The 25,270-nt window shown below is 37.2% G+C and overlaps 3 protein-coding genes across 8 annotated transcripts; all 3 read left to right on the top strand.

Moving 5' to 3' along the window:
- The first annotated feature begins 937 nt into the window (after positions 1-937).
- LOC113057100 (RING finger protein 145) lies at positions 938-10,458 on the top strand. 4 transcript variants are annotated; one of them, XM_026224179.1, is made up of 11 exons: positions 938-990; positions 1,851-2,179; positions 2,265-2,373; positions 2,483-2,574; positions 6,152-6,393; positions 6,481-6,650; positions 6,728-6,868; positions 6,945-7,127; positions 7,501-7,648; positions 7,727-8,083; positions 9,314-10,458. In XM_026224179.1, exons 2-11 carry the CDS (start codon positions 2,011-2,013, stop codon positions 9,740-9,742), a joined length of 2,040 nt encoding a protein of 679 aa, XP_026079964.1. In that variant the 5' UTR covers positions 938-990; positions 1,851-2,010; the 3' UTR covers positions 9,743-10,458. The 4 variants fall into 4 exon arrangements, with proteins under 4 accessions (XP_026079964.1, XP_026079962.1, XP_026079963.1 ...); XM_026224177.1 differs by having other exon boundaries at positions 954-1,580; XM_026224178.1 differs by having other exon boundaries at positions 955-1,119.
- A 1,145-nt stretch (positions 10,459-11,603) lies between these two features.
- Positions 11,604-16,398, top strand: ube2d3 (ubiquitin-conjugating enzyme E2D 3). 3 transcript variants are annotated; one of them, XM_026224184.1, is made up of 9 exons: positions 11,604-11,724; positions 11,841-11,950; positions 12,986-13,049; positions 13,141-13,172; positions 13,801-13,878; positions 13,952-14,057; positions 14,263-14,356; positions 14,838-14,919; positions 15,800-16,398. In XM_026224184.1, exons 2-8 carry the CDS (start codon positions 11,927-11,929, stop codon positions 14,884-14,886), a joined length of 447 nt encoding a protein of 148 aa, XP_026079969.1. In that variant the 5' UTR covers positions 11,604-11,724; positions 11,841-11,926; the 3' UTR covers positions 14,887-14,919; positions 15,800-16,398. The 3 variants fall into 3 exon arrangements, with proteins under 3 accessions (XP_026079969.1, XP_026079968.1, XP_026079970.1); XM_026224183.1 differs by having other exon boundaries at positions 11,647-11,950; XM_026224185.1 differs by lacking the exon at positions 14,838-14,919 and having other exon boundaries at positions 11,653-11,950.
- Positions 16,399-17,457: 1,059 nt separating this feature from the next.
- manba (mannosidase, beta A, lysosomal) lies at positions 17,458-25,206 on the top strand. Its single transcript, XM_026224176.1, has 17 exons — positions 17,458-17,820; positions 17,906-18,000; positions 18,116-18,221; positions 18,365-18,538; positions 18,704-18,827; positions 18,934-19,103; positions 19,463-19,567; positions 19,658-19,809; positions 19,926-20,043; positions 20,126-20,212; positions 21,390-21,557; positions 21,640-21,858; positions 22,114-22,278; positions 22,549-22,693; positions 22,816-22,961; positions 23,949-24,209; positions 24,388-25,206. The coding sequence occupies exons 1-17, from the start codon at positions 17,605-17,607 to the stop codon at positions 24,616-24,618; spliced, it is 2,682 nt and encodes an 893-aa protein (XP_026079961.1). The 5' UTR covers positions 17,458-17,604; the 3' UTR covers positions 24,619-25,206.
- The last annotated feature ends 64 nt before the right edge of the window (positions 25,207-25,270 follow it).

The raw sequence follows: 25,270 nt of genomic DNA on the forward strand, positions 1-25,270 counted from the left end.
GGTTTAGACCATAAGAGAAGAGATAAACAGTACCAGATTAGAGTTCTTCTAGCTTGTAACAATAGCAAACCATTCTTTTTTTGCTGAACAAAACCCTTTAGGTTCCAAAAAGAACCATGTGTACTATTGAATCCTAACGGTGTCGTAAATATTAGTTTTCAAATTAATTAAAAGGGTTAGGGTTATTAATAGTGTGCTTTTTACCTCTCTATGTGGCCTTTACCTTCTAGTCTCTATTAGGGTTTAACATAAAAGGACTTTCAGAATGTCATGCCAAATACATAATTTTTTTTTATTGACATGGAAAATTGTAGCATAAAATACAGTGCTATAACAAAAGTTATTGTCTGAATACATTAATTAATTATCATTTACACTGAACATGAACGAATAGGTACTTAAACTAATCAAACATAAAATACAAACACAGAATAGATACAGTGAAGCCGAAGGCCTAGTTCCATTAAAATATCTTTACAATCCTCTATGATACATTTCCGTCCACCATTATGTGTATTTCGAAATTAAGTGGCAGTTTCTCTCTTTAAATTATGTACACAAATAAAGAAATACACATATGAGTCACAGTGTTTCTATTCAGTTTTTTTTTTTAAGTAAAAGCATTTAAGTGTATGAAGGCCAAAACGGATGGTATGTGAGACCTTCAAAATGTTAAAAGGACAGAACAGTGATAGAAAGTCATGGTATAGCTTTAGCTTTTTGTGACGGCATGTTTATGCATACAATTACAACAATACGGATCATAAATTCAACATAGTGGAGAAAAAGAGAGGAGTATTCTCACCCAAGCTGGTCACACTTAGGTTACAAGTTTTGTTAAAAAAACGTAAAAAGAAAAAAATATATATGATTAGGAAGTGCTATAAACAGTAGGAGGCGGTAATGCGCTATTTCGTTTGCGACCCGCCGCTGTTCAAAAAAACCACAGAAGAAGACGAAGAGCACGGGAAGTGGAGTTTGCAGCTGACGGTAGTTTCTAAGCAGTGTTTCTGTCGTGACAGGTGTGGAAACTGTGGCTGCGGCCGATAGCTCTAAAATGCTTCCAAGGCAGGAAGGCACGTCCGAATCCAAATTCTGCTTTACTTCCTGTCTCCGGAGGTACCTACTTCTGATCGAATTCTGAAGGCAGCGTAGATGTATCCTTCGCTGCCTTTGAAATCCGTTCCGTTCCGTGACGCTTGAGCTACAAAATAAAGATGGCGTCTGAAAGTTGCGTTTGGTGGTCAGTTTGTGTGTAAATGTATATTTCTGATTAACTTTTTGCACTCTTGATGCTATTTCTAGCGAGAAAAGAGTATTATATTAATTGAATATTCGTGTAGTTATCCCCAAAACGTGTTCTATTTTGTTGTTAACGTTAGATCGTTCTCTTAGAAATGTGTCCGATTTCATTTTCATGAGGTGCCTCCGTACAAAAACGCTGCTGCAAAATCATTACCTCATATAGTAGCAATTCCGCTGCCTAATGTGTATTTTTCGTGGATGATTTATGCTGAGGCGCTTTTGTTTTGAGACGAATAACCCGCGAGCTGCAGTGACGCTACGAACACAGACTAGAGGTGGGGTGCAACCGTCTTTAAAAATACACTGAGAAAAGAAAAAGACAGTATGTTATTTTCCCACAAAGTACCTTTAAACCACGATGAAATCACTAAATATGATAAGGTAGTTTACTTGTCTTGGCTGGTTTATGGTGGTCTTTCAGTCTACTACGATGGTCTCCCATCCTCTCTCAAAACGAAAATTTAATATGAAATCCATTTAAAACCAGGCTGAGAGACCAAGCCGGATTTATTTATTTTTTTGACAATTTTTTTCTCATCTCACAGTTTTCAGATTGGATCTGCTGATTAGCCACACCAAACTATGTCCTTTCATTTTCAAGAGGACCGCCAAACAGGAGTAGAATATAGGAGCATGATAGTATGACAGCAGTCATAATGTGACAGCCTTCTACACGGTGCAGGTGGTTATTCTGTCCGTGTTAAGATGCCACGACTAGAAGAAGTCGCTAATGTTGTCCTCAGGGTGCCCAGCATCTTGCTGTTGGACATGCTGTATAAATGTGACATTGACAGCTTCACGGATCATCTCAAAGCAAGGACAGAAGACATGCTCTTCAAGTACAAATATGTCATCTGGAACATATATTATTTGGGTAAATATTATGTGATTATCATGAGTCATTATATTGTAGTGTTGGCTAAATATGCAATATGTGATGTTGTTGGTGTGTCCTGCAGGTCACATAGTGAGCACCGTGGTGCTGCTGTTGCCACTTGGGCATATTATCCAGCTCTACCTGCATGTTCTCTGCGCCCTGCTTCTTTACATGGGTCATCAGATTGTCAGGTGAGAATTACAATGTGATTTGGCTCTTTTCAAAAAAAAAAATTTAAATATGTGAATAAAGTGAATGGTTTGTTGGTAAGTTTTTCAAATGGTTTTGTTGTGTTAACAGAGATTATGTAAGAGATGAAGCTCAGTATGGATATGATAGTGCACTCTTTCTGGACTCTCCAGCATTGAACCGTTTTGTGACTGCACTCACCAGTAAGTAACAAATATCCCAAACCTGATAGTAATGCCAAAAAGTACTTAGACCTTAAAGCTATTAAGTTTTTGGCAAACATATTCGCTTACTAGCTTTTTGCCGAACATATTCCACAAAACCCGACAATCAAGATCTAACATACTTTGTTTTGTGAAAGTTAATTGTTGCTTTAGTATTTAATAAATGGCACAATTTCTACAACTACAAGTCAGAATGCTGGTCATAGATTTCAGTTCAGCATTCAGCACAATCATCCCTCAACAGCTCATTTACAAACTGGTCCAACTGGGACTCAACACGTCGCTGTGCAACTGTATGTTAGACTTTCTGACTGGAAGACCTCAGGCAGTACGGGTCGGCAGTAACACATCCAGCACCATCACACTGAACACTGGGGCCCCCCAAGGATGTGAGCTGAGCCCCCTCCTCTTCACTCTGCTGACCCACGACTGCACACTGTCACACAACTCCAACCACTTCGTTAAGTTTGTGGATGACACGACTGGTTCTCATTAGCAAAAGAGATGAGACAAATTACAGGAGAGAGGTGGGCCATCCTGGCCGGATGTTGCAGTGACCACAATCTCTCTTTGAACATGGAGAAGATGAAGGAGATTGCTGTTGACTTCAGGAGAGCGCACACTCAGCACGTTTCTCTGACCATCAACGGTGCGAGAGCGTGTGGAGAGAGTGTGCAGTACCAAGTTCCTGGGTGTGCACATCACAGAGGACCTCTCCTGGACTGAAAACACCGCAGCACTGGACAAGAAATCACAACAGCATCTCTACTTCCTCCGCAAACTGAGGAGAGCCAGAGCCCCGGCCCCCATCATGTGCACCTTCTACAGAGGCACCATCGAGAGCATCCTGACTAGCTGCATCACTGTGTGGTACGGCGCCTGCAATGCGTCCAGCCGGAAGACTCTTCGAGGCATAGTGAGAAGATCTGAGAAGATCATTATTGTCTCTCTCCCCTCCCTCCAGGACATTTACGGAACCTGTCTCACCCGTAAAGCCCTCAGCATCGCATGTGATCCCACTCACCCGCCTCACAGCTTGTTCAATCTGCTGCCATCAGGGAGGAGACTGCGGAGTATCCAGGCCAGGACCAGCAGACTGGAGGACAGCTTCATTCATCAGGCTGTACAGCATTGGTCTGCTCACTACCTCATTCAGCATTTATCTGATCAAATTCAACTACCTCTTCTGTCAGTTTAAATTAAGAACTGCTCTTTGAGATTTTTGACACTTTAATCAGACTGAATGAGCTCTTGCAGTACAATCATTATATCTGCACTGTTTACTTCACTGGTTTGTACTCTGTCTGCCATATGCCTTGTGCTGCTTTACTTCTCTTTCTTTTTACATGACCTATTTTTATAGTTGTATTTTATATATTTTATTATCTGTATTTAATGTTCTGACTTGGGTAAATTGGTTGTGGTTGTTGCTTGAGGTTATGGTTTTATTGTTTGGTTTTCTTTTACTCTTTTAGATTAATAATGTTTTATATATATATATATATACAGTATTGTTCAAAATAATAGCAGTACAATGTGACTAACCAGAATAATCAAGGTTTTTAGTATATTTTTTATTGCTACGTGGCAAACAAGTTACCAGTAGGTTCAGTAGATTGTCAGAAAACAAACAAGACCCAGCATTCATGATATGCACGCTCTTAAGGCTGTGCAATTGGGCAATTAGTTGAAAGGGGTGTGTTCAAAAAAATAGCAGTGTCTACCTTTGACTGTACAAACTCAAAACTATTTTGTACAAACATTTTTTTTTTTCTGGGATTTAGCTATCCTGTGAATCACTAAACTAATATTTAGTTGTATGACCACAGTTTTTTAAAACTGCTTGACATCTGTGTGGCATGGAGTCAACCAACTTGTGGCACCTCTCAGCTGTTATTCCACTCCATGATTCTTTAACAACATTCCACAATTCATTCACATTTCTTGGTTTTGCTTCAGAAACAGCATTTTTGATATCACCCCACAAGTTCTCAGTTGGATTAAGGTCTGGAGATTGGGCTGGCCACTCCATAACATTAATTTTGTTGGTTTGGAACCAAGACTTTGCCCGTTTACTAGTGTGTTTTGGGTCATTGTCTTGTTGAAACAACCATTTCAAGGGCATGTCCTCTTCAGCATAGGGCAACATGACCTCTTCAAGTATTTTAACATATGCAAACTGATCCATGATCCCTGGTATGCGATAAATAGGCCCAACACCATAGTAGGAGAAACATGCCCATATCATGATGCTTGCACCTCCATGCTTCACTGTCTTCACTGTGTACTGTGGCTTGAATTCAGAGTTTGGGGGTCGTCTCACAAACTGCCTGTGGCCCTTGGACCCAAAAAGAACAATTTTACTCTCATCAGTCCACAAAATGTTCCTCCATTTCTCTTTAGGCCAGTTGATGTGTTCTTTGGCAAATTGTAACCTCTTCTGCACATGCCTTTTTTTTAACAGAGGGACTTTGCGGGGGATTCTTGAAAATAGATTAGCTTCACACAGACGTCTTCTAACTGTCACAGTACTTACAGGTAACTCCAGACTGTCTTTGATCATCCTGGAGGTGATCATTGGCTGAGCCTTTGCCATTCTGGTTATTCTTCTATCCATTTTGATGGTTGTCTTCCGTTTTCTTCCACGTCTCTCTGGTTTTGCTCTCCATTTTAAGGCATTGGAGATCATTTTAGCTGAACAGCCTATCATTTTTTGCACCTCTTTATAGGTTTTCCCCTCTCTAATCAACTTTTTAATCAAAGTACGCTGTTCTTCTGAACAATGTCTTGAACGACCCATTTTCCTCAGCTTTCAAATGCATGTTCAACAAGTGTTGGCTTCATCCTTAAATAGGGCCACCTGATTCACACCTGTTTCTTCACAAAATTGATGACCTCAGTGATTGAATGCCACACTGCTATTTTTTTGAACACACCCCTTTCAACTAATTCAACTAATTGCCCAATTGCACAGCCTTAAGAGCGTGCATATCATGAATGCTGGGTCTCATTTGTTTTCTGAGAATCTACTGAACCTACTGGTAACTTGTTTGCCACGTAGCAATAAAAAAATATACGAAAAACCTTGATTATTCTGGTTAGTCACATTGTACTGCTATTATTTTGAACAATACTGTATATATATATATATATATATATATATATATATATATATATATATATATATATATATATATATATAAAAACTAAACTAATTTGAGAAAGTAAAAATATTTAGCTGCAAAACTGTTTCCAGCATTTTTTATAAATCACCATCTTGTACTGATTCCTGAAGGATCATGTGACATCAGTTTCTCTTGTAAAGAACTTGATTAGCAATTAAAATATTATGTATAAATTGTAAAATGTGCTTGAAAAGAGTAATACATTTACCTTAAAATTATAACTTAAGCCCTTCAGAGAGGGTGCAAGAAAAGTATGTTGTCTCATGCAATTCTTTTGTATGGTTTGTGCAATGGCACAATCACCTTTGACATATTTTTGCATATCAGTACTGATTATGAATGTACTATATATTTGTGTGTGATCATTGCAGGTCAGATAATAGTCAGTACGCTGTGTGCATTCCTCATGCGGACTCAAAGGGTGTGGCTGTTCTCAGCACACTTGCTCCCTCTTCTGGCACGTGTGGTGTCTGTCCCTCTGGACTGGCTCCTCACACTGTCCTCCGTGTCCATGATGATCACAGGGGTTGAGGTGGCCGTCTTCCTCCTCGCCAACCTCTTTGTGCCGTACAGACTGGCCAGAGCTGCTTACAGAGAGATAATGGCAATAGAGGTAAAACACAAACACATACCGACACACTTGCATCCTTTACACACATCGTCTCAGTTCTTCTTTCCTAAATTTCTGTTGTTTCTGTAGGTGACTGAGTTGTACAGACTGATGGCAGTCGGAGTGTCCCTCTGGCATGGCTTTGCTGTGCCTGTGTTGTTTAGTGTTTTCTGGTTTGTGCTGTTCGGAGTGCAACTTGTTACCAATTATGGCACTATCACTGCCGTCCAACAGGGTCCGCTACTCTACCTCCTCACCAGGTAAATGGCAGGGTATTCAATCTCATTGAATGGCCATATGAGACGTGAAGTGAATCTAATGAGCGTGTGTTTTTCAGTGTGTCTGAATGCTGTGCTAGCCCATACTCCCTGCTTGGTTTAACGTTTGTGGTGTCTTATATGGCTCTTGGACTTCTAAATCTCTGTAAATTCTACCTCGGAGGATTCAGCGCTCTCCAGAACCATAATGTCATGCACAGGTAAGAGAAGGTGATGTATGTTTACTGTGTGCATGTGTTTGTTCAGTTCAAGCGCTCATGTTTTTCTATATTGTAGTGGAGTGACAGAAGGAGTGACTCTGCTGCTGTTGGCCCTGCAGACTGGGTTGCTGGACATGGCAGCTCTACAGCGCTGCTTTCTGCTCTTTATCATCCTCTTCATCGTTCTCACATCTACTCTACAAAGCATGAGTGAGATCACAGAGCCTGTTGTGTTGGGGCTCGGAGCTAGTAGAAACAGGTATGCGATTCCATTTACAACCTGAACAAATGACTTCATTAATGATGGATTGACGGTGTGTATACTAGTGATACATGTTGAAAATGTTGTGCTATACTGTGGAAATGTTTGTGAAATACTTTTGTTCTGTTGGCTCTGTTTTGTTACAACAAGTGAAACAGCTGTTTTTGTGCTGATGATAGATTTTTATAAGTATGAATTAATTTACCAGAGTACCAAATATACAATTATTATATATTTGAAATGTTAACAACAATTTAGTTCCCTACTCCGTTATTTTTTGGCGAAAGCATGTTTAATCTGAGAGTTGAATGCTGTTTTTTTTTTTTTTTTATGTTTGAGCAAATCCAAATTTTTCTTTCCGTGTCCACAGGAGTGTGTGGAAGCACTTGCGTGGTTTATCTATGTGTGGCTTTCTGCTGCTGTTTCCGGGATTCATGGCCTACAAGATCTCTCAGTTTTTCAACATGGATTTCTGGCTGCTGATCTTGGTCTCTAGCTGTATGCTCACATCGCTGCAGGTACGCTCTGTTTTATGAACCTCGTTTGTTTCATTTTGTTTTCTGTGAGATCACAGCATGCCCTGCTCCCTTTTATAGGTGACAGGCACTCTGCTGATCTACAGCCTGTTCATGGTGGAGGTCTGGCGCGGTGCTGCCCTGCCCGGATTGGATGAGATCGTTTATTATGTGAACGGAGTGTGTCGGGTGCTGGAGTTTGCTGTGGCTGTGTGTGTTGTGGCGTACGGGGCGTGGGAGTCCCTGTGGGGAGAGTGGAGCTGGATGGGAGCATCGGTCATTATCATCCACTCCTACTGCAATGTGTGGCTACGTGCCCAGGCTGGCTGGAAAAGCTTCTTGCTGAGACAAGAAGCTGCTCGCAAAATCAATGTGCTTCCACGGGCCAGTGCAGAGCAGCTGCAGAACCACAATGATGTCTGTGCCATCTGCTTCCAGGTCAGAACAAGCACAAAGTGCAGTGTCATAGGGTAGAATCAAGTTTTGTCCTTGACTTGCAACGTATTCAAATGTGCTAGTGGAAGTTTTGAGAATGATTTCATATTTAAAGGGTGTATACACTACCATTTAAAAGTTGATTTTCGAAAGCAGGCTCTTATGCTCACCAAGACTGCATTTATTTCATCAAAAATACAGTAAAAACATTGTGAAATATTGCAATTTAAAATACATGTTTTCTGTTTTAATATATTTTCAAATGTAATGTATTCCTGTGATGACTTTTCAGCAGCCATAACTCCAGTCTTCAGTGTCACGTGATCCTTCAGAAATCATTCTAATGTGATCATTTGCTGCTTCATATTTCTGGAGCAACTGTGATTCACTTTGAGCTTAACACTTTTATTTAGCAAGGACACATTAAATTGAACAAATTTACAGTAAAGGTATTTATATGCCTTTTTTATGATACAGAAGATTTGTATTTTTTTTTTAAAATGCTGTTATTTGAATTGTATATTCATCAGAAAATCATGAAAAACATGAAGCATGGCTTCCACAAAACAATTAGGAGGACAAACTATTTTCAACATTTCTAAAAATAAGAATCATTATTAATAATTAGGGTATCACTTTAGATTAGGGAGCACATATACACTATTAACTGAGTTTTTCCTCAAACTCCTTATTTGCTGCTTATTAATAGTTAGTACAGCAGTAGTTACATTTAGGTATGGGATAGGAATAAAATATCTAAAATATGCTCATGCAGAATAAGGTATTAATATGTGCTTTATAACTACTAATAAATAGCCAATATTAGTAATATGCTTGCTAATTAGCAACTTGTTAATAGTAAGAATTAGTCCTTAAAATTAATCATAATTGTTATCATACCTGTGGTGTTACCATAATTAAATATCAAAGAGTGAGCACCAAATCAGCATTTCAGAAGGATTTCTGAAGGATCATGTGAAGTTGAAGACTGGAGTAATGATGCTCAAAATTTAGCTTTTACCATCACAGGAATAAATTACATTTTAAAATATATTCAAGCAGAAAACAGTTTTGTAATACTACAGTTTTTGTATTTTTGATGAGGTAAATGCAGCAAAAGGGACTTTAAAAAAAAAATCTTAATAATTCTTCCTAAAATTCAATCAGTCATGTTAATGAAGTGATCGAATTAAACTTTGCACAACAATGATGTATTTTTTTTCTAACCTGCAGGATATGACATCAGCAGTGATCACATACTGTGGTCATTTCTTCCATGGCAACTGTTTGAGAAAGTGGCTGTATGTGCAAGAGACATGCCCTATGTGCCATGCCTCCATCAAACCCTCCTCGGCTCATCCGACGACTGCAGCAGGTGAAGCTCCACCGACCCACCAAAGCCCAGCTCCATCAGAGCAACAGCCTTCTCCTGAGACCCGTCAGGAGGAACAGCAGGGATCACATGGAGACAGTGTTCGCTCTGCAGAGATGAACTGTGATGAGTCTGAAAGGAAATACTCAAACTCAGAGAGGAATTGTAGCAAGGAGAGTCTCCAACACTTGCACTACGGTGCAAATTGTGATTTCCAAGGTGTGGCAAATCCTGTACCCAGCTGCTCAACGCATGGGGACCCAGAAGTAGCATCTCAGGAGCTTAGTTAAGCGGACTGAAACATAACCTCAGCCAAAGAAGTGTGAATCATGAACGCCATTGCAAAAAGACACTGACAGTGGCAGAAAACAGAGCAGAGCTGAAAGGAAACCATAACAATAGACCTGTAACAGATAACAGAGACAGAAATGCTGCAAAAGACTGCAGGTGCATGCTGTACTCAGAAGACGTCCTGCTGATTTTGTGCTAGGACTAAGACGACCACAGCACCTCCGCAGCATTACATCATAGTTACCAAATGATATTCATTTCAAAGAATCTCTACTTGACATTTGTTAAGATATAGAGTTGGATGATTCAATGACGATTGTCCAGTTCTGAGGAAGACACGAAAGAATAGATTTATTACAAACAAATTCTTGTTAGCGGTTACTAATTCTGGAATTCCTTTTATCTTTTTTTTGATGTCATTTGTGACTTTTCTGTTGGGTCATTTCAGATACAGGTTATGGTACATGTGTGAATTTAATTCATTCGTAATGAGATTGTTGATACCTGTGCCTCTGACTTTTTTGTATAAGATTTCTCTCAAATACGTTATGGTTTGTGGATGAGTTCTGCCAGAATGAAAGAAAAGATAAAAGACAGTCAATGAAGCTGCGAGTTGTGCATAAATCAAAGATCAGATCATTGTTATTGGGGAGATTCCAGTTCCAGCTATATTTAACAGAGCAGAGAATAACGATTAAAGGCTTATACAATCTCACTGATTCAAAAGCATTTTCACTCTTTTCCAATTTCATGTCAGTTGTGGTTTGGAGACGGGTGTCTAGATGACTGTTTCTTCTGTTGTCTTTGTTGTACAATGAAACAACATACATTATTGCTGGCTAATATATGTATTATTTATACATTTAATTCAAAAGTTTTTTTTTTTTTTTGTATACTGCGTTACTTATTTTTTAAGTGAACTTATAAATGTCTAGTATGTAGCAGTTAGTAGTATCCTGGTGTTTAAAATCTGGTAATGCTTTTTGTGACCCTGGACCACAAAACCTGTCATAAGAGTCAGTTATTTTGAAATTGAGATTTATACTACAATATGAAAATCTGGAGTCTGAGGGTGCAGAAAAATTCAAATATTGAGAAAATTGCCTTTAAAGTTGTCAATTTTAATTCTATTCTTTGTACCTTGAAATAGCTTTTAAATATCATTAATATGGTTATCATTGAATATAAAAAACAAACAAACATAGATCTGTTGTTCTAAACCAGGGGGCCTGAAAATGATTTCAAATGATTTAATTTAGGACAAAACAAGAATTAAAAAGCCAAAATAACTAAAAATCCATATCTTTTAATTCACTCCCTCAAATCCTGGATAAGTTGCCTAACTTATTTTATAAAACCATAATTAATAAAATCATAAATCTCCAGGTTTTTATAAAACATGTTTAAAATATTTTTCAAATTATCATTTTTTTTTAATCACCAACCTTGATCCAGTTATTCAAGATCTTAGTCATCCCAAGACCGCAGGCCTGCCATGATACACATCCAATGTCCAAAGGAATTTGATACCATCGTTGTACCATAGCTCAGACAGAGTTGTATTTGAACTCATTGTTATTTAATTTGACTAATTTCTATTTGTATTTGTAAGGCCCAATGGTGAAGTCACTTACTAATGTCCCCTTTTGCTGTGCAAATTTGCCATTGTCTAGGTTTCACTGTACCATGACCATTAGGCTTTACATCTCATTTACCTGTAGTTCAAAAGAAACATTTCATTTACAAAGAAGTACGTAAAATGCTTGTGGATAATGCCTTTATAATTCTGGAATTTTATTAAAAACATTCGTATTTCTTTGCATTTTTAGTAAGTGAGTACTGTCATCCAGCGCTCGCGGTGGCGCTGTGCTCATCGTAGCTCTTGAATCCGCGCGAGAAGAAGAGGCTAACAACAAGCTCACGGACATCTTGTCAGTTCAGACAAACTGAAAGAGAAGTGTTCATTACACTCAGCGACAGGGTCAGGGCCTGTCTGTACTTACGCGTTTGATTGCCATATCATTTTTCTAGAAGGTGAATGTAAAACATTTTTTTTTTTGACATTCTGACATTTATTTTATGTTACTTATCATTTAGGCAGCTGGCTAGTTCTCAGGTTAGCTCATATATTGAGAAAGAGAGCGAGATATTCAGGAGCCACTAACGTTACACCCAGCGGGAAGATGGCGCTTAAACGAATCAATAAGGTAAGTGGGGAAATTATATCGAGTATAAATATATCAGTCAGACATATTATAAACCAGTGTATCTTTGATTATTTTAGTCATTTATCAGCGTGTCGGCGTATTGCTTATCTACGCTTATTCCTGATGCACGTGACGAATGTTTTTTTGTGTGTGTGTGTTTATTAATAAGGACATCAAACCTGTCGTTTTTGTAATTATTGTTATTATTATTTTCCATAAGTATGTACAAAACAATTTTAACGCGCCATTGTCATCCAGTGTGAATAATGTTCTTGACCGCTAATAATTATTTACGTCTCGATGTCATAAGTTGCACTATAAATTAAAATGTTTAGATTATAAATGATAAAACTCACATCGATATTTAATTCATAAACAATGATTAAAACGATTAATGTAGTATTGGCACTTTGCCTCGTCGTTGTGTGGGCAGTAAATTCTCACCACAGTTAGTCTTACGAAACGAAACAAAAACTTAAAACAGTCTTTTTGTTAATTATTTTCTAAGTCCATACTAATGTGATAATTCCTAAACGTTTTGACGTCGAGGTCCCTTTTTACTACTGCTTTTTTAGTTGACCTTTGGGGGACTGCAAGGTTCAATTCGGGATCCCAAATAGTTTTGTATCCATATTATGAAGCAAACTTCTCCAGCCTGTCTGTAGTTGTGCAATGTAAAAGCTCTAGATTGATGGCAGTTTTCTACCCCCCTGTCATGAAATAGACCCCCAGGTGTCTTCCCACTCAACATACATGTTGAAATAAAAATAAACGTGGTGCTCCTAAAGTAGGGAGCGCAGACGGACATGCCTGTGGGCTTCAGGTTGTGTGCCAGCTCTTCTCTCTCATGACCCTCTGGAGCTATAAATACACTGTGCTGCTACACATTCAATCTACTGGTTTCATCTTGCTGTCACCATAGTGATAAAAGAGCAAAGCGCCATTATTGACCCTTCGTTATGGAGAGTCTGTGTCTTTTCTGTAGTTCTGTCTGAGTGCTTGTTTTATGAAACTCATTCTGACTCTTCCCTGAAGGAACTGAATGACTTGGCACGTGATCCTCCTGCACAGTGTTCAGCAGGTCCAGTGGGGGATGACGGTGAGATCTCAGACTTTACATGTATTGTGTGGTGTTTACGGCTGAATGTGTTTACTGTAAACTGATGCTGTAAATGCAATCTTTCCTGCAGTGTTCCACTGGCAGGCAACAATCATGGGGCCGGTGAGTACTATAAAACACTGCTGGGAGAAGCATGTTGCTGGATAGTATAATGCTGACGTAGAATGTACAAAATACAAAGGCTGTGTTTATTTGATTAAAAATACAGTAAAAACAACAATATGTTGAGATATTAATATTATTATTAAATTTATGCATTTAGCAGACGCTTTTATCCAAAGCAACTTACAGTGCATTCAGACTAACATTTTTTTTACCTAACATGTTCCCTGGGAATCGAACCCACAACCTTGTGCAGCTAATGCAATGCTCTACCATTTAAGCCACAGGAACACAATTTACAATTAAAATTAAAATTTAAACCAACTGTTTTGTTTTTAAAATGTTTTAAATGTAATTTATTCCTGTTATGGTGAAGCTGAATTTTTAGCAGCCATTACTCCTTCCTTAAAATGATTCTTATATGGCAATTATGCTGCTTAATATTAGATTTAATTTTTTTGGAAAATGTTTTTTAAGGATTCAAAATTTAGAAAGCAGCATTTATTTGGTAATATTTTGAAACAATGTCGTAACTATCACGTTTAAAATGAATATCTGACTGACCTCAAACAGTAGTGTAAATGTACTAAAATGTTTCCTTTTTTTTTTCTTTCTTTTTGAAAAACAGAATGAAAGTCCATATCAGGGCGGTGTTTTTTTCTTAACCATACACTTCCCAACAGATTACCCTTTTAAACCACCAAAGGTAAGAGCTTCAAAAACAGCACAAAGCCCTGTGTGACTGCAGGTGTGTATAACATTTGTTTTCTTTGTGTTAGGTTGCATTTACTACAAGAATCTACCATCCCAACATTAACAGTAATGGCAGCATCTGTCTGGACATCCTCAGGTCCCAGTGGTCTCCTGCACTTACTATTTCTAAAGGTACACACTAAAACATTTTCTTTTTTCTTTACTAGAAAATGGTTAAAACAATTAGTCCTAATAATGGAAACACATTAGGCCTGCAATAAATACATAAGCTAGCCTCCACTCAACTAATTTGATTGGACAAGCAAGGTGATATTTGGTATAGTTGGATACACTGTGCCGTATGTCAATCACGTGGTGTATGTGTTTATCTCTGTAGTTCTCCTGTCCATCTGCTCACTCTTATGTGACCCCAATCCAGACGACCCTCTTGTGCCAGAGATTGCCCGAATCTATAAAACAGACACAGAGAAGTAAGTACAGACTGAAGCACAATTATTATATTCTCTTAAACACATGCGCAACATCTGGTATAGATGTTTTTTTTTTTTTTTTTGCTATTTGTAACATTATTTTGCTATATTTTCCCATTTTAGCTTCTTTATTGTATTTTGTTATCTTCCGCTTATGTTTCATTTGAACTTACTAAAATTTTTACACATTTTTTGCAAGACCATAAAAATCCTTGCTTATGCTTGATAAGTGAAAGCAGTTTAATATATAAATATATACATACACGCGCGCACACACACACGGGTAAATATGTGTAAATATGTAATTTTTATTATTTTAGCTAGAAAAGCCAGTTATATTTACATTTTAAGTCTGATCCAAAAAGCTTATTTGAATGCAGTCAGCACCAATTACAGAAGTTTATCCCAGATAATATCAGTATCTGTTGTAAAAAAATATAATATGTAATAAATAAGGGCACCTTATGTCATGCTCTGTCAGGTATAATAGAATGGCAAAGGAATGGACAGAGAAATATGCCATGCTGTAGGTGACATTCAACTCTGCATTGTGAACATTAGAGGTACTGTAGAGAACGAGAAGCACTGCAAACTGTTGCTTCCGGCGTGGTGCAGCATGAGCGTGTGGCCACAGCAGGTGTGCATCACTAATACATGCTGTCATGTCTCGTCTGAAATGACTGAGAAAAAGCACAGAATGTTTTCAAGTGAAAAGTCAGATATGCTTTTATCTTTCTCAAACGCTACAGTGTCTTGTGATTTGATAGGGTTTATTCAGTCCTGCATTAAACCTCACAGTTAGCATGGCCAGCCATAAAGTCTTTCAGCAGCATGACATTTGTTTGTTTGTTTTTTGAGTAGATGAAACGTTAGACCTGTAAATTGTAATGGCTGAGCATTTTTGGTTTGTGTGAGCTAACATTTGTATGTTTTACATATTTCATTTAAGGCAGTTTTCTCAGAAGGAATTCTACAGAGGGGTTTTGTCGTATACTATTCAACTGATTTTAAACAAGTAGTTATTCCTTTTTTTTTTTTTTTTTTTTTTAAATCTGGCTGCTAACAGTAATTTCCTGATTTACCAGGTTTTATCCAATGTTAAGTTATCTGTTCAGGAAATGTATGTAAATAAGTGCATATTTAGATTATTGAACTATGAAATTTCAGAAGTGTAATAGTTTTTTTTTTTTTTTTTGCCATTATTAATGTAATCCATCAACGATGGCAACATGTATTCATTGTTTTCATATTCTTTTGGGATGTCTTGCCTTAAATCATCACATAAAAATGTTTATGAACCCGATAAACTGAAGCATATCATTAATAAAGGAGAAATTACATAGTAACTGGAAACATCAGAAAGGTTCGAAACCAAACTGCATTTTGGCTTCACGAAGGGTCACTGGATTTCAGATGTCTAATGTTTTTCTGTCCTCTTTGCAGATACAACAGAATAGCGCGGGAATGGACTCAGAAATATGCCATGTGATGTTGGCTGGACACATTTATACACTGTTTATTCTCTCATGTTTTGGACACTGTTGCAAGACCATATTTCTCCATCTGTCTCTTATGGAGGCACAATCAAACAGGAATGCAGGCCTGCTCCTGGCCTTTCCACACTACAAAGTCTTGAAATGGACCTCGCCAGTCTGACAGAAGTTCCTTCACTCTCAGCTCTGCCTATCTTTGATCTTTACCAATCGAACTGCTCTCACTCCACAACACGTCATGCCTGTGTGACCAGAGTGTGTTCTCTCTGAGCCGCTCGAAGACAGAATGTCTTTATGTTGTTCTGCTTTTTTTGGGGCCTTACTCCTGGAATGCATGCAAACGCAGGAGAAAAGGACCGATGTTGTACATAAGTGGGAGATTGGGACTGATTCCTATATTCTGTTTGATTGTAAAGATTTGCAACATTTTGATCAGCTCTTGGCCCAACTTTTCACAGCCGTGACACTGAGATACAACTTAATTGATTGGCTTAAATGTCTATTTAAATCCCGCTACTTTTTCTTTTCAATAAAGATGGATAACTCCTACTGTGTGCTTGTGTTTTTCTATTTTAATTTAACTGTCTGTTTTCACATTTAATATGGAAAGTGATTATGGTTTCTCACTTGAAATGAACTTTTAAGTCGATCATGAATCATTTAGAATAAGTCATCTGATTATTAGTATACTTAAGGTTTGGTAAGGACGATTTAATATTTATCTTGAATTTTGTATTGGAAGATACAAAACAGTTGAGATTTTTTAAATATTTTAGCAAGTGATGAGAATTCAGACATAAAACGTTTTCTTATTACACGTGGTCTTAAATTTAATTTTAAACTGCATTTCTACTGGTGTTTTTTTATTGAATGAACTGTTATTTTTGAACAAATTTTGTGGATCATTTGCGTTAACTTCCACTCACAGACTCATATTTTTTGTTTTAAAGGAATAGTAAACCCAAAAATTGTAATTGTGTCATTTAATCACCCTCATGTCGTTCCAAACCTATTTCTTTAATATTAAACTATTCCAGATTTTGAATTGTGAAGAACCAAACAGTTGTTCATCCTCATTGACTTCGTCGGGAAAGAAATACTGTGGAAGTAAAGGGGGACCATCAACTCTTTGATTATCAGCATTCTTCAAAATATATTATTTTGTGTTCAACATAAGAAAAATATTCATACAGTTGGGACGACATGAGGATGAATAAATGATGACTAAATTTAGATTTTTGGGCGAATTAATGATATCCTCTTTAAAGCGCGTGAATGATTTACTGCGTTCTAATGCACGAAATTCCACTTATATAAAAAATAACTTAACAAATAAGTGAATTAACTTTTTAGTAAGCAATTCAAAAGAATCCAGTTATAAGGCTGGACCCCCACCACACGCTGCAGGCATAATAAAAGCCCTCATCATTTCACTTTTAGTTGTTTTAGTAGTTGTTTTCGTTACAACATTTACATTTAATTTCCAAGCATTGTTAAAATTCTGTCTTTAAAATTCTAACATTTTTCTATATTCTCATTTTTGAAGAATATCTGACAAACGCATACCCTTAACGCCAGCGGATGTTTTTGCTTCCACGTGAGACAGCAGCTGATCGCTTGTACTTTTGATTTCAACCGGGAAGTGCAGCAGAAAACATCAGGGCGGTGTGTGTTTATGGCTTCACAAGTCCCGTGATTCAACTATATAATACAGAAATGGCTTTATTAGTATCAAGTCTGCCATGATCGATAAACATGAATCGTGTGGTATGGTCTTTTGCGTGCTTTTACCTCTTAGAGGTCCCTTTTCTTGCCAGTGCACTCGCGTCTGAAGTGAAGAGAGCCAGTCTGGGAGCTGTTATCTCTCTGAACGGGAAATGGCAGCTGATGAACTCAAACTCGTCTGTTTCTCTCAGTGCGGAGGTACCAGGATGTGTTCATACTGCTCTGCAGCGTCAGGGATTCATTTCGGTATAAACACATTTTCTGAAGTCAGTATTAACAGTCCAAACATTGTGAAATTAGTGTCCCTAAAAACATTATTCTGTGTCACCAGGATCCATATTATAGGTTTAATGACCTGGCCTACAGATGGATTTCACTTGACAACTGGACTTACACTACATCATTCTCAGTACCTACTCATGTGAGGTGAGTCAGTTCAACTAAACCCACCCTCTTATTTGTACCGTACATCTAGAGCTGATGATATGATAACAACATTGTGACAGTACCACAGAATGAATACAAGGTGCTCTTTTTACAGAGGAAAAGGAAAAGCCGTCCTAGTGTTTGAAGGAGTGGACACAGTCTCTACAATCTCTCTGAATGGAGTCACCATCGGAAAGACAGACAACATGTTCCGCAGATATGTAAATGAATAACTGTTTCGTATAATAGTACAAGTTTTAATGAATCGTGCTTATGTATGTTTACAGACTCTAGCATTATAATAAAAACACTGGTTGTCCTTAAAAAGCACTTTTTTATGAATTCATAATATATTTTTCTTGAGGATTTCGAAGTCACTGGAATGCTGAAGGATGAAGGGAATGTTCTCCAGGTGTGGATTATGTCAGCTGTGACATATGCATCTCAGAGGAGTAATGCCCACACTGAATACAGGGTGCCGCCTGACTGTCCTCCTCCTGTACAGAAAGGAGAGTGTCATGTTAACTTTATCAGAAAGGTACAAACATTGTAACACTCGCATACCCAAAACATTTATTAGAGTATATTGCAATATGCCTTTTTTTTTTGGAAGTACTGATTTTAAATAAATATGCATCCAATATGCATTTAATTAATTAAGTAATATACTAAAAAAGTTGTTTTGGCCTCTTGGTGTTTTCAGGCTCAAAGCTCATTTAGCTGGGACTGGGGTCCATCTTTCCCCACTCTGGGCATCTGGAAGGGAGTTCATCTGGAAGTCTTCAACACTTCAAGGGTTCTCAGTTATACTTCAAATCCAAAATATGGTACACACAAATATTTTCATATGAAGGAGAATGGGTTTTTAGACATTAATAGCAAAACAAATCAACAAAATATGTAAAACCCTCTTTCGTGTTTCTCTGTATCCAGACTCTGAACGTTCAAGCTGGAATGTTGAAGTGGAATTGTTCTTTGACGTTTTTGTTGCATCTAAGGGTCTTGTCCATCTGTCCATACCACTACTGCAGTCAGAGGCAGAATTTCAACTGTCTCTTACACCGGGGCAGAGTAAAAAGTCCTTTGTCTTGCAGATCAGTCAGGTGAGATCAGGTCTAGTTTGCTTCATAATGACCACCCCGTGTCATTATTTTAGCATTCAGATAGTATTATACTTGGGGATACTATTATAGTTTTTAATTCATATTTAAAATTTTAATTTAAGTTTTTATTATATTTTATAACACACACACACACACACACACACACACACATATATATATATATATATATATATATATTTAATATGTCTTAGAGTTTTTATTAATTTATGTTTTAGTTATTGTAATCAAGGTTTTATTTTATTGTATTTCATTTCATGTTATTTTATTTCAAATAATGATTTTTATTTTTATTTAATAACCTTGATATATATGATGATATCTAATGTGTTCACTTTAAGAGTGTCACTTTGTGGTGGCCGTTTGGACATGGAGATCAGTTTCTATATTACCTGACTATAGATGTCAACTTGGAGGGTGGAGAGACATTTAATGCAGAGCGATTGGTAATGTCTCTCTCTGTTTATTTATTTTAATTTTAAAAAGAATTCTCAATCTGCACCTTTTAACTCTTGTGTTGTGGTTTTCTGTTTAAGGTTGCTTTCCGCACAGTGGAGTTGGTCCAGGAGCCTATACCCTCGTCCCCTGGCCTCAGCTTCTACTTCCGGATCAATGGGAAACCAATTTTCCTTAAAGGTTCAAACTGGATTCCTGTTCATGCCTTTCAGGACCAGGTGACAACTGAAATGTGAGTAGATTTACAGCCTGATACAGCCTTGTTCAGTGGCCAGACTGAATTCTGTTTAATGTGAAATCACTTTGAAACTTCAGTGATCTTGTCACGTTTCTGCATTTGCATTGCAGGATCACGATCCTGCTCCGGTCTGCACAGAAGGCCAATATGAATGCTTTAAGAGTGTGGGGTGGTGGAGTGTATGAGCAAGACGTCTTCTACAAATTGTGTGATCTGTATGGAATCATGGTAAGCTTATTATATGACATGTTCCACCTGTGACATGCTTTTAATGATAACTGATTTGATTGTTTGTTTGCTCTTATATCAGATTTGGCAGGACTTCATGTTTGCCTGTGCATTGTACCCTACAGAAAAGGATTTTATACAGACAGTGAGGGAAGAGGTCACTCAGCAGGTTTGCATACATTGCACTCTCAAATGTTATGTTCACCTCAAATAAATGACAAATAAAAGGGTAGTTACATATCACAGAGTGTTTAGAATCATTTTCAAGAAACGTTTAAATGGAATGATTCTAAAATTTAATGTGGTGAGTATGTTTTTTTTTATAGAACAATTATATATATTTTTCTATATATCTTGGACACAGTGAGTATCATTATTTTAAAGCAATAGTTCACCCAAAAATGAAAATTGTCATCATTAACTCACCGTCATTCCAAACCTATATGAGATTCTTTCTTATGTTAAACACAAAGGAAGATACTTTATTAAAGTATTTTAGTACAAATATAATATATTATCTCTATTAGAATTTGTTATTAATTGAAAAATAATGGAAACCTATATATAGGTTTCCAGTATTTTTAGTGCTGTCAAACGATTTATCACGGTTAATCGCATTCAAAATAAACATTTTTGTTTAAATAATATGTGTGCGTGTATATTTTTTCATGTATATATACATATACAGTAAACAGTATATATTTTGAAAATATTTACATTTTATATATATATATAAACATAACATTTATCTTAAATATATTATACATGCATGTGTGTGTATTTATATATACATAATAAATATACACAGTACACACACATATTACATAAACAAAAGTTTTATTTAGGATGTGATTAATCGTGATTAATCATTTGAGAGGAATAATATATATATGTAAAATATTATATATATAAAAACAAAACAAAAAAATAAGTTTTTTTTCTGAGTACTAAAATAGAATTCAAATAAATTAAAGCTCAGTATAAATCTAAAAAACAAAATCTAATAGAAATGACAAAACTCTATAACAGAATTACGAAACCTTAAACTGAAATTAAAGTAAAAAAATAAAAGCTAATCAAAAATGTAACTAATATGATAATATAAATAATACAATTAACACTGCTTCAAGGGTGAAATGTTTTTTAATATTAAGAGATGCAGTTTTAATAATAACTGCACCCCAAAATATTTCTAAATTAACTTTTATAAAATAATTAGAAGAAGTGTATTCAAGCCATCGTATGTGTGACTTGCATTTTTAATGTATCTTTTGAATAAATAACAGATCTAGGAGAAATAAAATGAGCATCATTGTGAGTATCAATGATATGGACATTTTTTTCAGGTGCGACGGTTGAAATCTCACCCCTCTGTGATCATCTGGAGCGGGAACAATGAGAATGAAGCTGCCATAGCAACTGACTGGTTCAACGTACCTGCTGCTGCGCGACCACTGTACGTGAAAGACTATGTGAGTCTGTATGTTGAGAACATCAGAGACATCGTTCTGCAGGTGAGACTGAGACACACACACACACAATAACATTAAAGTACCATCTTAAGCCTTTACCTAATGCTGATGTGCTTTAATTCAGGAGGACAGCACCCGTCCTTTTCTAGTGTCCAGTCCAACCAATGGGGTTGAGTCTGAGAAGGAAGGCTGGGTGGCTAAGGACCCATATGACCCCCATTATGGAGACACCCACTACTACAGCTATTACAAGGATTGCTGGGACTGGACTGCTTTCCCTCGTACACGCTTTGCTTCTGAGTATGGCTTCCAGTCCTGGCCTTCATTGTCAACACTTAGTAAGGTACTAAACTTAACACAAATCCTACAGTCACAGTATGGAACACCTAAAACTAGATTATGTTCTGATCCGAATGAAACTTTACTCTTTTTAGGTACACTAAAATGGCCTTTTGTTTAATTTTGCGAGCACATTTTTTTAATAAAAATATTATATAGGTTCGAAGTGCACATTTAAAACAATTAAGCATGCCTCTTTTCCAAAGGCGAATGTATCATCATCAAGCACTCTTGTTTTTCCAACTTCAACTTCAACCAGGTTTCAGTGTCTTCAGACTGGGATTTCAGCAGCAATTTCTCAGCTCATCGGCAGCATCATGAAGATGGCAATCAGCAGATGTTAAAGCAAGCAGAACTACATTACATTCTCCCTAACAGCACAGACCCAGTGCAGAAATATAGAGACACTATTTACATCACTCAGGTGAATGCATATCACTTCATTAAATCATCACCTCTTCCCTCACAAATCATTAGAAAGGATGCTAAAATAGATTAGTTATTTTAAATGTTAATAATATTTCACAATATTACTGTTTTTACTGTATTTTTGATCAAATAAATGCAGGCTTTGTGAGCATAAAAGATTAAAACAACTTGCCAACCCCAAACTTTTGAGCAGTAGCATATATATCTCAAATGTTTTCCAGGACATTAGTAATGTGCCCAATATGACACACTTTGGTTTGAACAGGTGATGCAGGCCCAGTGTGTGAAGATTCAAACAGAATTCTACCGCCGCAGCCGCAGTGACATCGTTGAGGGCAAAGGTCACACGATGGGCACCCTTTACTGGCAGCTCAATGATATTTGGCAGGGTCCCTCCTGGTCCTCTGTAGGTAAATAAATCATGTACATGACTTCTGTGATTCATTGTTTGTTTGTTTTTTCATTTATATGTGCACATGAGCATGTAAAGTCAAAGTATGCTTGTTGACTGAGAAATATCTTGTACATTCAGAGTTTGGTGGTAAATGGAAAATGCTACACTACTGGGCTACAGATTTTTATGCTCCTATACTCTCATCGGGGATTGAGGATAAAGGAGACCTGCTGATCTATGCTGTCTCTGACAGCCACTCTGAGAAGCAGAATGTCAAAGCTAAGGTAAAATGGTAGTACTTTGTAACACTGACTGTTGTTTTTTGGTTTTAATATAATGATTAGATAATTAAAATTGACATTTTACTTTAGACAATTAATGCAAATTTTAAGAGAGAGAATTAAAGAAATAGTTTTTCCAAAAATGAGGATTTGCTGAAAACGTACTCACCCTCAGTCCATCCAGGATGTATATGAGTTTGCTGCTTCATCAGATTTGGAGAAATGTAGCATTACATCACTTGCTGACTAGTGGATCCTCTGCAGTGAATGGGTGCCGTCAGAAAAAATGTCCAAACAGCTGATAAAAACATCACAATAATATGCTCCAGTCAATCAATTAACTTCTTGTGAAGTGAAAAGCTGCTTGTTCTTAATAAACCCATCACTGAGGTGTTTTTAAACCGTTGGTTCCATCTTAAAAACACTTAAATAGGAGTCCTCTATCCATAGTATTGTTTTCTTCATTTTAAAAAGCTGTCTTGTCTGAATCAGGAGAGGAATATGAATAAATTTGCACTGTTTAGAATCAGCAGTCCAAAAACGGTTCCAAACAAACATGTCTGACTTTGATGAACAATGAATGGGCTTTTTAGTGTTATTATGGATTATGGACTTGTATTTTGGACAGAAAGCGGTGCTTTAAATTTAAAGTGCCCTGTTGGATTTATTACAAATACACAGCTTTTCAATTCACAAGATGTTAATTGATGGACAGAAGTTTTATTAGCTGTTTGGACGCTCATTTTGACGGCACCCACCCATTCACCGCAGAGGATCCTTTGGTGAGCAACTGATGTAATTTCTCCAAATCTTCTCGGATGAAAAAACAAAGTCCTCTGGCCTGAGAGTGAGTATATTTTCAGCCAAATTTTGGGGCAAACAATGGACTTTCCATTGACCATAGCATAAATCATTTCATTTTGTATTTACTTGCATTAGTTTATTTATGAATTTTGACCAGAATTTGTCATATTATACTAATGTTCACAGGTGAAATTACACAGCTGGAGCAGCTTTAACGTTGTGTGCTCTTTAGAGTCCAACATGACTAAAATAAAAGCAGAAGGAAGCACCCTTGTGTTTCAGCACTCTGTATCTGCTCTGCTAAAACAATGTGGGAACTGCACACGGCGCTCATGCATAGTAGCTTTTCATCTCAGTAGTCCGGATGATCAAATGATCAGCCCTCACAATCACATCTTCCTCAGCTCTCCACGATATGCAGAGGGTTTGCAGAAACCCAACATCACGGTAAAAACCATGCATTCTCACACACCATTTACAGACACACCCCCACCCTCCTTACCCTCCTTAGATAATCCACTCATTTACTACATTCCTAAAATGTGTTTCTACACAAACAGAGCTTGTCCTTAAGAAACTGAATCCCTCAACTGACTGACAGGTGTTTTTTATGTATATATTGCAGTTTACGGTAAAGGACACTGGAGTTGTGCAGAACTTTATCGTGACTCTGCACTGCTCCTTTCCTGCTGTGTATGTTTGGCTGGATGTTGACAATATTCCTGGTCACTTTGATGTCAATGGCTTCCTGATGCTGTCTAAAAAGTCCACAGTTATTTTTGGAGCATGGAGACCCACCACTGCTGAAGAAATCACTGCAAACCTTCATATCACGTCTCTCAGGGATGTCTACTGATTTTAAATGTTTTTCATGTTGTCTGACTTCTTTAAAATCAACTATACAAGTTTATATACATATTAAAATATTATTTCCTATCCATATAAAAACATTGTTGTCAAATACTTCTTGTTGTAAAAAATCTTTTTATATTTTTAGTTAATAATTTGACTATTTTTGAAAAACACAAGTCATGGTTGGTCAGTAATCTTAAAAATAGGCTTGATGGAGAAATGTGTAAATATTGAGATTCTGTTCTTTTCCATGGCTGTAAAAACGTCCCACCATGAGATCACTCGAAAGTTACTCAAGTCAGACCTGAACACGTTGCAAGAATGTCTGGAAAAGCGCAAACAAAGGCTTCATTGACACAGGGAGTGATCGCTGCTGTGGCAGTGTTTGGGCAGCAGCATGTCGCTGTTCTTTGACCCTCTGTCCAGCAGCCGGCTCCTCGCGCGAGCTCTGCGGAGGAATGGAGGGCGCGTCAGAGGTGTATCACCAACTGCAACTGATTAGGAAAGTCGACAAATAGCTCTTTCTCCCACCCTAGGGAGATTTTCACATCATTTCTGGAAAGGAAATAAAACAATTGGGTTTCTCATTTATTAACCTGCGGCTTCTGTTATTAGTTTGAATGTACGCATGTGGTTTCCATTCGTCTTGACACTCG

The sequence above is a fragment of the Carassius auratus genome, chromosome 38 (genome assembly GCF_003368295.1).
Source record: "Carassius auratus strain Wakin chromosome 38, ASM336829v1, whole genome shotgun sequence".
NCBI lineage: Eukaryota > Metazoa > Chordata > Actinopteri > Cypriniformes > Cyprinidae > Carassius > Carassius auratus.